Source organism: Mixophyes fleayi, chromosome 7 (assembly GCF_038048845.1).
Source record: "Mixophyes fleayi isolate aMixFle1 chromosome 7, aMixFle1.hap1, whole genome shotgun sequence".
Taxonomy (NCBI): domain Eukaryota; kingdom Metazoa; phylum Chordata; class Amphibia; order Anura; family Limnodynastidae; genus Mixophyes; species Mixophyes fleayi.
The window spans coordinates 5,949,886-5,966,482 of NC_134408.1; the positions used below are offsets into that span (position 1 = coordinate 5,949,886).

The 16,597-nt window shown below is 38.8% G+C and overlaps 1 protein-coding gene across 1 annotated transcript in view; it reads right to left on the minus strand.

Annotated features, from left to right (window-relative positions):
- Window positions 1-634: 634 nt before the first annotated feature.
- Window positions 635-16,597, minus strand: part of LOC142098425 (transmembrane protease serine 9-like) — a 52,247-nt gene continuing 36,284 nt past the window's right edge. Inside the window, exons 6-9 of the mRNA XM_075181273.1 lie at window positions 11,705-11,891; window positions 7,737-8,008; window positions 3,686-3,855; window positions 635-959 (exon numbers count right to left, since the gene is read on the minus strand). Of these exons, the coding sequence (XP_075037374.1) occupies window positions 726-959; window positions 3,686-3,855; window positions 7,737-8,008; window positions 11,705-11,891 (863 nt within the window). The 3' untranslated portion in view covers window positions 635-725. The remainder of the gene's footprint in view (window positions 960-3,685; window positions 3,856-7,736; window positions 8,009-11,704; window positions 11,892-16,597) is intronic.

The window sequence follows — 16,597 nt, forward strand, 5'->3', positions numbered from 1 at the left end:
CCATGATCTTTCTCCCACAAGTTCACTTTTGGGTCAGGTGCACCTTTGTCTATTTTCTTTTCTACAATGACCATCCTATCGGTCATTGCTCTGCCACTATTTTCCACACAAAACTTGGTTGTTCAGAATTTCTTAAAAGATGAGAGGCCGGTGCAGGAGATGATGTCAGTGGCACATAAAATAACTATCATTACTAATATTACAGTAGCTGAAAAATAACTGACCTGACACGCCACCAACTGAGGCAAGACGTGGTAACGAGGTTGAACTCCAGTTTTATGCTTCAGTGATGTTCTCAAACCATTTCGGTTGTGGAGCGAGCCTACTCTGGGATATTCTCTCTTCTAAAATGATCATCCTATCAGCCAGTGCTCTTTTACTTTGTTCTTTGTCTTGGTCCTTTACTTTATTAAACTGCCATCCTGTCCGCCACTGCTCTACCACTATGTTTCCTAGGAATTGTATCTTATATGTATTTTTGCTGCTGTGTTGCCACTAAGTTTAGCCAGCTCGCTGAAGCCTTGGGCCAAAATTGGTGACAATTTTGACAGCTGTTAAAAGATCGTTACAAAATATAAATGACTGTAGATTAATGTTAATGCCATAAATACTAACAAAAACAGCTGAAATCATATGATTTAAACCTTTTTTTCACAACTTTTAATAAAATCCAGATCCAAAACCAAAAACAAAGCCAAAACATGAAGATGGATCCTCATCATGGATCAACTGTGCAGTAGTAAACAGGTCACCAGGAGCAGCACTGATGCAGTGGAAACAGATACTAGGGACTCAACATTATTCGATGCTCCATAGGAGCTGATCCAGTCAATGTAATCGGGAACATCGGTATAAACTCCGGGCCGGTTAACCAAGGCGCAGTCATGACCCCAGCTCACAATGCCAGCTTGATACCAGACATCCTGAATTTTACAGACCAGGGGGCCTCCAGAGTCTCCCTGCAAATACAATGAAAATCACCAGCTATTTACATGTTCTGAGGAACAGACTTAGAAATGATCTCACAATTCTAAATTTGTTGGCATTACTGTCTTTAAAACACATATAACAGCCATGAAAAGTTACTTGCAATCATCAAAGAAGTTGTTTTGGACTTGCTGAATAGAGAAATGACCTCAAAACCTCAAGGTCTGGAAACATCCTGATGTATTCATCAATGTTTGATACTGAAACATTTATAGATGAGATAACGCAGCACCTTACTGTAAATGGTAAGGATATTACAGGTCACTGAGGAGTCCTCTGACTATATAAAGCCATTGACCAAGTGTTTTTGTACAGGTCTAAGAAATCAAAGTTGACTTCTAACATTCATATTATTTTACAGGCTGGAGAAATAAAGGACACTAATTAAAGAGCAGATTGTTACTGGTCATCTGCTAGCTGTATGAAAGGAAAGGACGGCTGGGACAGATTATCCAAAATGCAGAGGTAACGGAGCTGAACAGACTCAAAACTTGATACACACCGAAATGTGTGGACTAAAGAGTACTGAGAACCCTGGAAGGAAGAAGTATTTTCTCACATTCACCGATAATCAATATACACTGTTTTCTACCTGCTTCACAACAAGAATGAAGTACTAGAGAAACTCAAAGAAAAACTTGCTTAAGTAACCAACAAATTTGGCAGAATGCCAAAGATTCTACTTACAGGTAGTGGGCCTGAATACACAAAATATCACAAGAAGTTCAGTCTGAGAAGCAAGGTCAATCAGTACAGCACGTTGTATAAAATGCAGATATAAGTTATCAAAAAAGGAAGTAATTTCACTCATACATTAGAAGAGCCAGAAGATGGAAGAAGAACATTCCAGCCAAATGGCTCGAACATCACCACAATTAAAGCCGGGCGAGGAGATACAAGGAATGCCTATCCATAAATAGCAAAAATGGGATAAGGCTGCTAACATAGAGAGAGAATTTAACAATTCGCTCCAGAACCAGCAACTCACCAAGTTGCCACCAAGGAAGTGTGGGATTGGATTCAAATGGGTTATTAAGACCAAGGCCTAGATTTACTAAGCTGCGTGTTTGAAAAAGTGGGGATGTTGCCTATAGCAACCAATCAGATTCTAGCTTTCATTTATTTAGTGCTGTCTACAAAATGACAGCTAGAATCTGATTGGTTGCTATAGGCAACATCCCCTCTTTTTCAAACCCGCAGCTTGGTAAATCTAGCCCTGAGTGTGTCTCTGAAGGCAAAGTTCAAAGACTTAAGGCAATGGTGAAGGTTATGATGCCATTTTGCTCCAGCAGCTTTATAAAAAAAAATACATTCAGGCTCTGATGGTCAGGAGAACGGTGAGGCACATGAAAATGTGACCTCATGACATAAAAACATCATCTTTAAAACACATAGGGGCAGATGCATCCTTACTACTATGCCAGATGGCATAGAGTATCTTGTGGGAAATCACTCTGCTCATGAAATTGAGAGCGTGCACCCATGATGATATGTCTGGTTAGGCCACTTACGCCAGCCCGCGCCTGGTGAGGTGGGATGGGGTAGGATGGGGGCATTCTAATGTGCAGTCACTGCAATAAACCATTTTTAATGGATGCAGATCATGATAAAGAGACGAATACGCCTGAAAGAGTCGTATTATTTGTTGGTGGTTCTGTGCAGGTGCAAATTGTTACTGATGATGAGGGCACAAGCAAACCGCTTGTGATTGGCTGCTTGTGTTTTCACGGTTGATGCTTATTGTTGCTTCCTTCATTGCTTGGGCATTTATTATAATTTTGGGTGCATGTTTAAGGAAATTGTTTTGTTTTAGTACACAAGACCAGGAGTTGTTACTGCTCTATCAGAGAGGTTTTCTAAAGTTCTGTTGATGCCTAATAGCATGTGAGCTTGGTGCACATAAGACAAACATGGCAACAAGTGGGATGTAAGTGTCTGTGACGTACGCTTGGTGTAAACCATGTGCCTATGCTTCTGGCTCCGGCCGGCACAGATCTTAAGATGTGTACAGCTCAACATATGGGAGCAAAGATGCTATTTTTACATGCTGCTCTTATGAACGTAGATTATGGTAAATTTGCAACTCTGAACCAGACCCATAAGACTGTGTCATCTATGATGACGTTTTCTGTGAACCTTCACATAGTATAAAAGTATATTTTATATTTATAAACATCCTAACATTGACCTATATTACAAGCTGACTATTTATCCTACACACCTTTGAAATCCAATTTGTAGTAAAATATATTTGGGAATTATTTGAAAACTGGTGAATGGGAACGAAATGCTGAGACTCATAGAAACCAGATTTCATTGTTTTCATATCAGTGTTTAGAGAATGAACTGAATTTGTTCCTATAGGTTATCACATATTTTCCCTGTACGGCTGTTCTCATAGACATCCATGCTGTAATTCTGTTTTACTCTACGTAGATCATGTTCAGCTCACTGACAGAGTAGTAGGTGCCTGGAAGTACAGACCAGCAGATGCTGTAGGGAAACCAACAGTTATACTGTGGAATGACCAGAGGATTAGTCATTAGTGTGTACATGGGCAGCTGCTATTTATCTGGAGGCAACATTCTATGTTTCGGTGACATGGCCACTGTTGTGGTTCCCGGCCATACTGCACTCCTCTGATTAGTGAGTGTATTATCAGGGACAGGTCTTATCAGTGTAGATATGATTGATGTACCTGGCAGGAGTCCTGCTGTCCAGCCTGGTACCCGGCACAGATCTGGTCACTAGGGATGATTTCAACACTGGACTCAATGTCGGAGTCGATGTGGTACATCTCGTCACATTCTGCTGTGCTGATAATAGGCACAATCACCTGCTGCAGGGTCCCCGGGGGCGGTAGACTCACTGCGGGAAGACAGTCATAAATAGACTAAACCATAGGTCAACATTGGGACGCTCCCATAAACAAAACATATAATAAAATATAGTAATATTACCAGAGTCATGCCAAGTGAGGGTCTTTTCTTACATAAACCCAGAAATACCATTAACATACCAATATTTTTCATTTCTCTACCACTTTCTACTATCACATTTTCATATAGATATCATATATATGTATAATATAGCGCTACTGAATATGCTGGCACTATGGAAATAAATATTGTTAATAACAAAAATAAAATATATATAACATAGTCCAGAGGTTCCCAAACTGTGCGCTCCCTGGGGTGCCGCGGCGCTGTCACAGGGATGCCGCGATCACCCTAGCAAGAAAAAGAAGAGAAAAAAAAAACACAAAAAAAAAATTACCAATCATCCAGCGCCGGATCCTTCTCCTCACTAATTGCCGGGTGTAACGTCATCATGTCCGTCAGCCTCAGTGAGGGCAGCAGCAGAGAGGACGTTAAGAAAGAAGGTAAGTAAAGGAGACTGAAGGGGGACAGAGAGAGACGCTGAAGGAGGGGGACAGAGAGAGACGGCGAAGAATGGGACACAGAGTGTGAGATGGCGAAGAAGGGGACAGAGTAATATGGTGAAGGGGCGCAGGGATATGATGAAGGGGCACAATGTGATGGTGAAGGGGCCTAAATACATCTTACTTCATTTTGACCCAACTACCTAAAAAACGGGACTACCCGGTAATTATTTTGGCTTAGGGGTGCCTTGGAAAGATTATGGTGACCCTAAGGGTGCCTCAAACTGAGAAAGTTTGGGAACCACTGACATAGTCTATAGATTTTCTTGTTAGTCAAAATACACAGTCATTAACCCACATAAACTGGGACAATGGATACTAACTAATTCACACTTTTCCTGCATTTTTCAAGCACTTTCAATGTATTGTAAACTATTGCACTGGTATTGCACATTAATGCAAAATAAATAGGACACATTCTAAAACTTTAAACACTGCAATAAAACTTTAGAACACAATAGGGTCTATTTGCTATGCGACGGTTCCGCAGAACCACCGGTTTCCGGCGCTTTGAAGTCATTTTTTTTAAACGACAATTTATTAACATCAAAACCTGATGGGCTTTGTCTTTAATAAAAGTGGCATTTTAAAAAATTACATCAAAGCACCTGGAATTGGCGGTTCTATGGAAACATCACATAGTAAATATGATTAATGATTCAAGTCCAAAAGCAACTAGCCTGCTAAAAAAGAAGATGGAACTTGAGCATAGTTCAATAAAAAGTCACATTTCATTAAAGAAACAATTTTAACATAAATCCTAGAAACAACTCATAATAATATAATATAATGAGTTATAGAAATTAGACTTGACTCAGCTGCAATGCACTGGAACACCCTCACTGTACATTGCTTATGTTAGTCTGTCCTTTCCGTCCCCCGTTTTGACACTAAAGGTTGTAGGCAGTTGTAGACAGTCGTAATTGTACTTTGCATTTCGGACATTAATTGCATGAAATTGCATTGATTGGTGTTATTTCACGGAAGGTAAGCTATACAAATGGATCTACGTCTGAACATGAATCAGGCCCAATGGTGGGAATTAGCCCTTAAGAAAATTATTTACCCTAGTTACTTAGTAGCTAAAAAGCACCGGTAGTAATCTATATCCCAACGCTTGGTATACTGACACCGACTATACATGCAAAAAAAACAAACAAACATTTAAATAACAACATAATTAAAATGTACACTTTTCTTTACACCGACAGCGGACATTACCGAAACCATTGCTAGGCGACTGCTGTTAAATGCGAAGATGCCGGAGCTTCATTCTGACGTCACCGAAAACGGCAACATCTACATTCAAAGCTTTATGTAAATTTTAGGGGTTAGGGGTTAGGGGTTAGGGCTTAGGGGTCGGGATTTAGGGGTTAGGACTAGGGTTAGGGTGCGCCGAACTTACGCAACTTAAGTGATGTCAGAATGAATCGCCGGCATCCACCATCTTCGCATTTAACAACAGTCGCATAGCAGTAGTTTCGGTAATGCCCACCGTCAGTGTAAAGGTAAGTGTACATTTTAATTATGTCGTTATTTAACTGTCCGTTTTTTGTTGTTGGTGTACTGGGTGTCGGTATCCCAAGCCTCAGGATATCGCACCCAACCCAAAAGCACATTAAAAGTGGATAGATGTGAACAAGCCCTAAATTTAATGATTTCACCATTATCACTTGTTTTTTTTATTGCTTTGTTATTTCACTAATTACTAGTAATTCAGTGCACAATTAAATACCCCCTTAATATGCTACCACCTGCCAATATGCAAATATGTCTGGAGCTCCATTGCATAGTCGCAAATATGTCTGATAGAGGAAGAAATCTCTTGTCCTGTAATGGACAGTTGTTAATGACCAATGCAGTGGAAATCTTTTGTCATCTAACGGACAACTGTTGATGCACAATACAGATATCTCTTGTCATGTAATGGACAGTTGTTATGAACAATTCAGCGGCTTGAGGATATAAAAGGATCTAGGTCTCTAACCCCTCCTATATACCTTGACAAAGGCTCCAAGAAAGCCGAAACGCTTTGGTTGACGGGAGGGATTATACTTCGGATACTGACGTCAGACGCCGATAGCTGGGATTCCTTTTAAGCCCTTTTCTCTCCTACGGAGCGGGCTTTGCTGGAGTGCTACCCGGGACACGTCTTGCTATTGTATTACATCTACCAGGCTCGTTTTAGAGAGAAGGACGGTAAGGGTCCAGCCATTCCTGGCGTAACCGGATTCTTATGTTTGGAGTTATTTCTACGCTATTTGCTGTTTTATGTGGGAATAAATTGTGTTAAAGATTTTACACTATGGAGTCTTTCTCCTTTTTCTCTTTTTATCGCGGTGGAGTGAATTTCCTGTTGGATTGAGGATTCAATATAAAGAGCTTACTACATGTTTTGATCTGTATTTTCTCTAGTAAGTACACACCCCTGTGGGGTAAGAGAATTATCCACGAGGTGTTTGTTGTATTCTTAACCAGTGCACGGGCATCATAAAGGGATATTATCCTTCATCATATTGATTCTACAGATCGCAATATGTTTGTTTGTTTTCTGTTTTCTTCTATGTACATCCATGGGCCATTTGTGAATGGAGAGGCTACACCATAGAAGATCCTGTTTATAATTTTGGAATTCAGAATTTTGGAATTCAGGATTTTGGACGGAACTTTTGTGTGGACTTTAATGGGACTATATTTAATCTACCATTAATGTTTTCTTGGTAACATTAATGTTTTCTTGGTGCTTGAATTAGTGATTAGACCTTTGCTGTATTTATTTTTGTTTTTGTTTTTGTTTTATATAGGGATTCATATTTGAGGTATTTTTTATTTATTGTTTATTTTTTCTTTTTCTTTTCCTTTTTCCCTACATATATTGGCGCTTGTCAGCAAATTTTCGATGTTGTTTTTTGATTAAGATTAGTAGGTACAGGTATGACCTATTTTAATTTGCCATAAGCTGCCTTTGATCACTGTTGCGCCAGTGACTTTAGTATTATTATAGTTTGTCTTTAGTAATTCTGTTTTATTGGTATTTGATGAGGCGCTGCTTTATAGTAAGAGGCCATTGAAAGCTTCATTGAAATTTCATGTGAATTGTATTTAACAGTATAACACGTGTTTTGCAGAGCTGAGGAGTTCCAGCAATAGAACCTTCCAGCTCTACTTTGGTGCCACATACCTCGGCCAAATGCAGAATGAGGAGATTCTGAGGAACAGTACTACACAAATTTGCTCACCTCCACTAAATTGCCACTGAAGTACATGCATGGAAGGTAAATCTCACTGCTAATATGTGTATTCTTACCTCCATTTCCAGTATTTCCCCATCCAGTTACCCAACAAATCATCCCAGATGGGAAGGTCGTAGATGCTGGAGGCAGACACACGGGTAGAATGAACTCAGTATAGGTGATCGGGTTGGATAGTTGTACCAGAGCGATGTCCCCGCTGGATCCCTCATTGATGTACAGGGAGTTCACTATTATACTCTGCACGCTGGACATATTCTGGTTAGAACTAGTGATCTGCAGCTGATACTCGCCCAGAACAATGATGTAGTCTGACGGATTTGTAGACCTAAATGACAAAGCCAAATAATTTTTTTAAAAGTTCAGGATGCATTTACTCAAAGCTCTGTGGTGAGTTATTTCTAAAAAAAAAGTGAAAAATCAGAGCTTGCAAAATGTTATCAGTAAATCAGAAAACATTCATAAAATACATCACAAGATCTCTCTTTTGGTCGTAAACTAAGGAATGTTTTTATTTTAAGCATAAGAAGAGTGTTGTCACAAGTCATACATCTTAGCAGTATTGTCATGACACAATTATTATTATTTAAAAAAAAATATATATATATATATATTTATATATATATATATAAATAATAATAATAATAATAATCTATAATATAAATGTCTAGTGGCGTGTGTTAGTCTGTCTGTGTGTGTGTGGAAAAAATAAAACCAAGCTGCAGCGCCACCTGCTGGGCGGAGTTATACACTGACCTACTAAATTCTTAGTGTGTGTGGAAAAAAAAATTCAGAAATGGCTGAAATTTGGTATACTAAGATGTTTTTAATTTGTTAATTTAATTTGTTAATTGTTAAAAGTGTTTATAAAGATTTAAAAAAAATATATATATATTTCTTGAAGGAGAAGTGACAGTTGGGAGTGGTTGGTGGTTGCCGGGGGTGACAGTGGGGAGTGATTGGTGGTTGCCGGGGGTGACAGTGGGGAGTGGTTGGTGGTTGCCGGGGGTGACAGTGGGGAGTGGTTGGTGGTTGCCGGGGGTGACAGTGGGGAGTGGTTGGTGGTTGAGGCCTGGGCTATATCCCAAATGCATGACAAGAACCTTTTTAACACCTTAAGTAGCTTGATTTGACTAGAATGCATGAGTATAATGCACGGGTTAACTGACCTACTAAATTCTTGGGGGCATATTCAATTAGCTTTTGGATTTGTGGTAACGCGCGTTGCCGCGAAAAGTGCGCGTTCTTGCGGGTATTACGGTACCGCATTAATGCGGATTTTCGTTTGCAACCCTATGGGCTGCGAATGAAAATCCACGTTATTGTGGTACCGTGTATTACGTTTCGCGGCTGTTCCGGCGCGTTACCGCAAATCCAAAAGCTAATTGAATATGCCCCAAAGTGTGTATGGGAAAAAAAACCTCAAAAAGGGCTGAAATTTGGTATACTGACATTATTGACGAGTTGAGGGGTCAAACTCATTTTCGTGAGGTAATTTTACCTCATGAACACACATGTGTACAGTGGCGGATCCAGGGGGGTGCGATCGGGGCAATCCCCCCCCCCCCCTTAGCAGGGGTTTGCTGCCGACGGCTGCACAGTATGTGCAGGTCCGTTTGGCAGTGACAGTGTGCTGCTGTGTTTTAAACACAATCAGAGCAGCCAGGCAGCACAATGTCCCTGCCTGTCACTGCCGAGCGGACCTGCACATACTGTGCAGCCCCCGGCAGCCTCAGAAGTCGGAAAGGGGGCGGGGCCTAAATTGCCCCGCCCTAACATCCCCCCGGGGAACAAACATTTTCTAGAATGCATGAGTATCATGCACGGTTAACTTGTGGTGGTAAGCAAGGCATGGGAGTATTTGGTAATTATTTTGGCTTTAGGGGTGCCTTCAAAAAATTATGGAGATTCTAAGGGTGCCTCGAACAGAGAAAGTTTGGGATCCACTGCTCTAAGCCACCACAGTGCACCGATTACTTGCTTACTATCTGTGTAGATATTTACTCTTTCACCTTGCGACAGCTCACACGTTTTCTGAGTGCTTCGAACACAGCTCAGTGACTGCGTAGATTTATTTACTCTTTATTTTTATTTTTTTAGCATCTCAACACTTATTAATACAACACTCATACATATGTACTCTAATAAGAGGTTTACAAGTAGCTTCCCTTGAATCAGGCAAATACCATTTAATTGCCTACACTCCATTACTGAGCACGCTAGAGCTATTTAAGGCACGATACGGCACACAACTGGATGTACAGTTTTGTGTGAGATATGTGCACAGTCTAGAAAAGTTTGTTAGTTATGTGTAACAGGATTTTGATACAGAACGGATGTGGGGACAAAGGTCTGTTCAAAGTCAAAGATGACACCTAGGCAGAGAGCTTGATGACTGGGGTGTATTACTATGTTGTCAAGAGAAATAGAGATGTCAGGAAGAAGCTTCTGTTGACTGATAGAAGGATAATTAGCTCAGTTTTTGAAAAATTGAATTTGAGTTGACAAAAGGACATCCAAGACGAAATTTCAGAACGACTATAAATAATGTGGGCCAATACAGATGGTGAAAGATCCGGTAAAGATAGATAATGTTGAGCATTATCCTCTTAGAGGTGATACTGGCATTCAGCAGCGTTTATGACAATCCATACATACATCACAATTCATAGCCACTCCCTTATGATGACATCATACACATGTGTTGCCTCACGTTACATTTTGTTATCATATTATGTAAATGTGACTGTATAGCCACACCCCCTGTGACATCACCATTGTCCTCAATACATTGATATCCCATTCTATCAGATTAGCAGCAATTACTTAACGAATCTCAGCGCTATGTTTCACTAAGCTTTCTCTCCTGCAATTTCCTTATATTTCTGTCTGTGTACTAATAAAGACCATTTCTAACAATTCTCATATAATGCAGGAAAACAATCATAAATCTTCAATGGTTTAATAAATATACAGCTGCTTTCTCCGTAGCTGCATTCCACAGACGCATCTACGCAGATGGTCCAAAATGCATTTGAAATTTATTTTCGACACTTTTTAAAACTTTCCTACTGTATCTTCACCTTGTTATACATTTAGCTGTGGAATTTACACTTTTTGTTGCTTTATTATACCCCAACCACACCATCATCAGAGCACTTGGTGTTTGAGGCATAAACGGTAGGACCTGCACACAATGAGGTACCATTGACACTGGGATGCAGGGTTAAATGTTTTGATCAACATATGATCCAATACCTTATATTTTAATTTTGCTAGATACACACAGATATGCAGTGGTAAGGAGAGGCAATGACAAAAAAATGTCTTCTTGTTTTTTTACACAGCTCTATTTCTTATCTATAAGTTCCATAAAATGCAAAACCACATCCATGAAATGACAAAATAAAGTGGAACTTGAAGATTGTATCATTGGAACTTCTGTTTAACCAGTTGTATCTCAATTTATGTAAAATTTATTTGACATTATTATATCTTTAGCTATGGACAGTGTCTTGGCAATAGGTGTTCCAGAGATTACACTTCTGACTAGGACCAGAGTGTGACCTCTATATGTACCAGGACCTACTGGACCTAAAGCACTAGGTACATGTATGGTCCAGGTGCCAGGGACACAGCCAACATCAGCAGGAACCATAGGTTTGTCTCATTCATGGTACTCTATTAGGACATATATATAACCAGTAGGAATGTCTCTATGTGTAGAAAGAGTCATTTATATTGAATATATAATGTTGTATTTTCCACAACTGGGTATTATTAAATATATCTAGATGTCACTGATTCCTATCCATCAGTGACAGTGTATATATAATAAATTGTGTTATTTTTCACATAGGCACCTACTGTACCTAATAATGATAGTGTAATGTCCAATGTACACTGTATATAGTACAATATAGTATAGCACAGCTTGGGGATTGGCTCTGAGGGTGCATTAGTATCAATCAGAAATCAATGTTTCTGGTCATGGATCCCTGTACACACCCAGAGAGCAACTTACATTCCAAAGCAGTGAGCAGCTGTCAGTATCCATTGGTCAGAGATCAGGGACCCACCACAAATATGGGAACCTTGGTACTGCAGACTGGCCTGCCATGGCCATGCTCCGTCAGTAGCATCCGTCCCGCCAACTATCCGACTGGTGATCACTGGAGTTCCACAGACTGGTTGGGCCGCAGTTGGATATACTGAAAAAGATTAAAGGAACTCAATTATTGAAATGGAGGAGGCCATGGGATCGAATTTGACCCGGGCACTATCTGTGTGGATTCTGAAGGGAATTTTTTTCTGGGTGTTCCGGGTACCAACAACATACTGGCAGATAAACTGTCTGCTAACAAAGTGGACCTTAGAATGTGGTTTTGTGCTAGAGAATTTAAACTGTAAGCCCTATGCAAATAAATAATCATAATAATAATAATTATAATAATAATATTAATGTCACTTACTAATTCTATCTCTTCATATTTCTTGTCTTGGTCTAACAGTACACAGGTAAATATTGAAATAAAGACAAATATTGAAAATGATATATTAATTATGCCAAGTTTATGTTTGGTGCATCTGTATACTACATTTTTTGGATTTCATATGATTTTACTATGCAGGATGCACAAGGGAGTAAATGTATCAAACTTCTAAAAAGATAAAGTGGAGGCGTTGCCCATGACAACCAAACAGATTGTAGCTATCATTTCTATAATATACTAGACAAATGATAGCTTGAACCTGATTGGTTGCTATGATACATTTAACTCAATATTTATTTTATGGAGCACACTGGATGGAGTAGTGGCGCAGTGTAGAAAGTCACGTCAAAGTGGAATCTCCAACCATTTACAACAACTCCTTTCATTAAATCAAAAATCTTATGCTTTCCTATTAAAATACTGTTCAGTTTAGCATCATTTATTGCTTATATGAATCGTGAGAGTGAGGGGATATCTGGACCCTCTTATTTACAGGTAACTCTTTTGCGTGTATGAAGCTTATTTAACATTGGGAAAAGTGCACCTAGAACAACTGCATCTCCAATGAAGCATCCCTCCCATTAACATTATTGGATGATGCCTGACTCCCACCATCTTATAACTGGTGCAAATAAAACCCCACTCCACTCTACAATAGGCACTGCTACATACTCAAAGTCATGTCTATATACCAAAGGGGCAACTAATGTGACGTAAATATAATAGTTCCCTTTCAAGATCATTTTAAGAGTCAAGCAGACTCGATGATACAGAGTTTTATAGAGTTAGTCTATCCAGTGGATCTTTTGAAAAAAGCTGTTAGGGAAGTTGATCTAAGGGATAGGTTGGAATTACCAGCAAGGATAAACAACAAAAGATAACCTCCTTTTCTGGCACATCAGATACAATTCTCCAAAATTAATATGTGTTAACATAATTTTAAAAATATCAGAAAAAATATTGAATTCTAGTGCAAGATACCGTTCTAAAGACTGTACTACCACAGAAACCTTTTGGAAAAATAGGAACGTGAAAAAATTTGGTTGCACCAAGTTTCTTTGGTACCAAAAAGAATGATGTTATGTTACAAAAATACAACAAGAGGGTAAAGATGTAAATTGGTTTCCGGTGAGGTACGTTTGTTGCTATAAATGTGGCAAGCACCCATGTTTGATATGCAAATATATTAAAAATCGAATAACTAAAGTGAAAAAAAAAAATATGTTAAGAGCTTTATAAATTGTGATACTGGTTATGCAATATATATGCTGTCATGTGGATGCAATAAACAATATATGTGCAGGACAATGAGACCACTAAAAAGAAGATTCACAGAACATAGGAGGAATATTCTCAATAAATCGCAAACTCATAGTGTTCCTAAACATTTGAGCCCTTTCATAATAGTGACCTTAGCACTTTGATTATTGTGGAATAAAACAAGTTAAACAAACTTCAAGAGGGGGTTATAGATATAAAAGATTATGTATTCAGGAAGCCTTTAGATTTATCAAATGAGCACTCTTTATCCCGATGAGCTGAAAGAAAACATAGATCTAAACAGTATATTATGACAACTGGAATAGATATAAGTGTGGACGAGGTTCACAATGTGATTTCATTTATAACTGATAATATAATTTTTATTTGTTCTTTATTCCCCGGATTTCCCATTCCTTATATCCGCATACATATTTATACATTTATGTCATTGGTTGCATGGAGCTCGTTCAGAAAGACGCACGTGAATGTGTATATGTGGACGCATAGTTCTCCAATTATATTTATGTTTATTATTATTACTGGATTTTAGATTGACAGTGTATATGGAGAGCAAATATCATCAACAAAATTTGGAGGAAGACTTAGTTTTCACTAGTAAGCGACTGTCAAATGGAACTTCCTTTGTTTGGACTGGATTGAGTATTATAGTAACATCAGATATGTTATCGGGGTCTTAGAGTTGGCCAGTTGGAAGGAGGTCCTGTCATCCTTCTGCCTCCATCGGATATCTGCAGAGTCGTTCTGAAGGTAAGTCTGTCAATATTCATGTCGTTTTTTACATTAAACCGTTGCTTTCTTGCAGTTGTTGTCGCTTTTGGATTTTTCGTAGCCGCGGAAGCGATTACCACCGCATGCACCAAAGCTAATTTCCACACTCTGATATTCATAAATAGGTCCACTGATTTGTACTGTACTGCCTATCATAAATGGCCCTGTCCAGCTAAGCTTGCAATTAAATATGTAAAAGGATGTAAGAGAGCTTCAGTGATTTGGCCAAAACAATATGGATAATAGTAAAATCCCCATGAAGCCCTTTAGAGTGTGAATGGTCATTTGAAATGTTGGGGCCACTGAGAAAAAATTAACTATAGGGGCCCAGTGTATTCCCATAGTTAATCCAGCATATTACAATTTTATGGATGACAGTCCCTATTGTAAATACAGAATGGACTTAATATCCGAAGTGCCAAGTTGTCAGTCAGTGCAGCTGCACCTCCTGCATTTCACCTCTCTCATACAAGGCATCATTGTTTTACAACAAGTGTATTTAACCTCTGAGCCACTTCCTTCTCACATTGATTGTAACCAAACCCATTTCAAACAGTGATACTTTTACCTATATTTCATATTATAAATATATATACATTTTTCAAATAACAGCTGTCATAATTCTAGCATAATCAGGAATATTAGGAAAGTGCTATATTAATGTGGTCATGATTACGAGTATGAAATTAATTGGCTTAGATAACATGGCTTCCAGAAAATCACTGAGTGTCAGCAAACAAGTGGTTAATGTATTGTGACATCTGCTTCAGAAACTTGTTCTCTGTCAGCTGGGTTTGACTATTTATTTGTGTCACCGATGTCCCGTCATCCCCATGGGAACAATATGTGTCTGTAGCTCAGTATAAAGTTGGGCCACTGAGAAAATAAATATACTAGGCATATACTATGGTGCGTGGTTGTTCTATATAGACACAGGGAAATGGTTGAGAAGACTGGATATTTGGGGGAAAATCATGGCAATCCTCTCGTTCATGCCAACTGGGTCTTTTCAGACAGGTAGCCAGTGGCAGCCAAGAAAAGCCATCCCAATAGTGTTGGGTGCTCACAAGATGTTGTGGGACCATTTAATCCCCATAAAGAAAACATTTGGATGACTTACAACTGCTGGTATTTCACCCAAAACTGCTGTTTAAAATGATGCAATACATGATTATTTTTGCATATGTCTTGATAGATATTGAATGTTATTTACAATGCTAGAAACATTTTTGTGATATTATATACCCATTTCACTCTAACACCAATTGTACAGAACGGAGAGTTTATGGTGCCTAAGGGGTGTAAAGTTACCTCCTTATTATGGGAGGAACTGGGCGGATCAGGATGTCGTTTGCTGAATGCAGGTCTACAGGCAAAATATGTTTTATGTTGAGAGATAGATACTTAATTTCAAGGGGAGGAAAATGTGCATTTAGGATGTGTGGCTGGTACAACTTTCCTCAGATGAAAGTGGGACTTATTGCATAAATGTATTTATATTATTGGCATAGTGTGTCTATTGTATATCATTATAAATGCAGAAAACATATTACGTTACTGATATTTCTGAGACAGGATACATACAGAGTGTTTGTATAACTTTGTGCCTTAAGATATTGCTTGTTAATGAGGTATGTGGTCTGAGTCCAAGGATACATCACCTGGACAACAATTTGATTGAATACTAACCAAAGAGTCTTCCTGTATGTGTGTTATAGTTAGTAGTGGAAACTGACCCAATGATGAACCATCAGTCATTTGGGAATCACAGATTACTGTAAATTGTGTTTAAATTCTAATTTTAGATTTTAGCCCATTATTCTCTGAGTCGAGAGCTATTTTCTGATGCTAAGCATTAACATGTAATATTACAGCGTTAAAAACTCTTCTGTTTGCAAGAGGATAGGTCTGTCCTCGTGACTAGCCAGGGGAGAAATTAATTGCACAGGAGGAGAAAGTTCAAAGACACACATAAAATACCTCCCCCATTCACTCCTGTGGAAACATAAGAAAGTGTGCAAGTCTTTCATATATTGAAAATATCTGATCCCATTGTGGGAAAAATTCATATTTTCCCAGTCTTTCCTGAGCACCACTACAAATCTAAGTACACTGGTAAAAGTTTATAAAAATAGAAAGGCAAAATGTCTGTGGGGATGATGATTTATGTAAAACCCAGATGGATGTCTCTTCCTTTTTAGAAACACCAGGGGCCTGATTCATTAGTGATCCTATCTTCTGTTTTTTGCTTATCTCAAGCAAATCCACTCTGTGCATGCTCAGGAAAGGGAGATAAGAAGCAAAATCCACTGCGTAAGTGAAAAAAATTTTCAGTTAAGATGAAAATCCATCTTAACTTCACTCTTATCTCA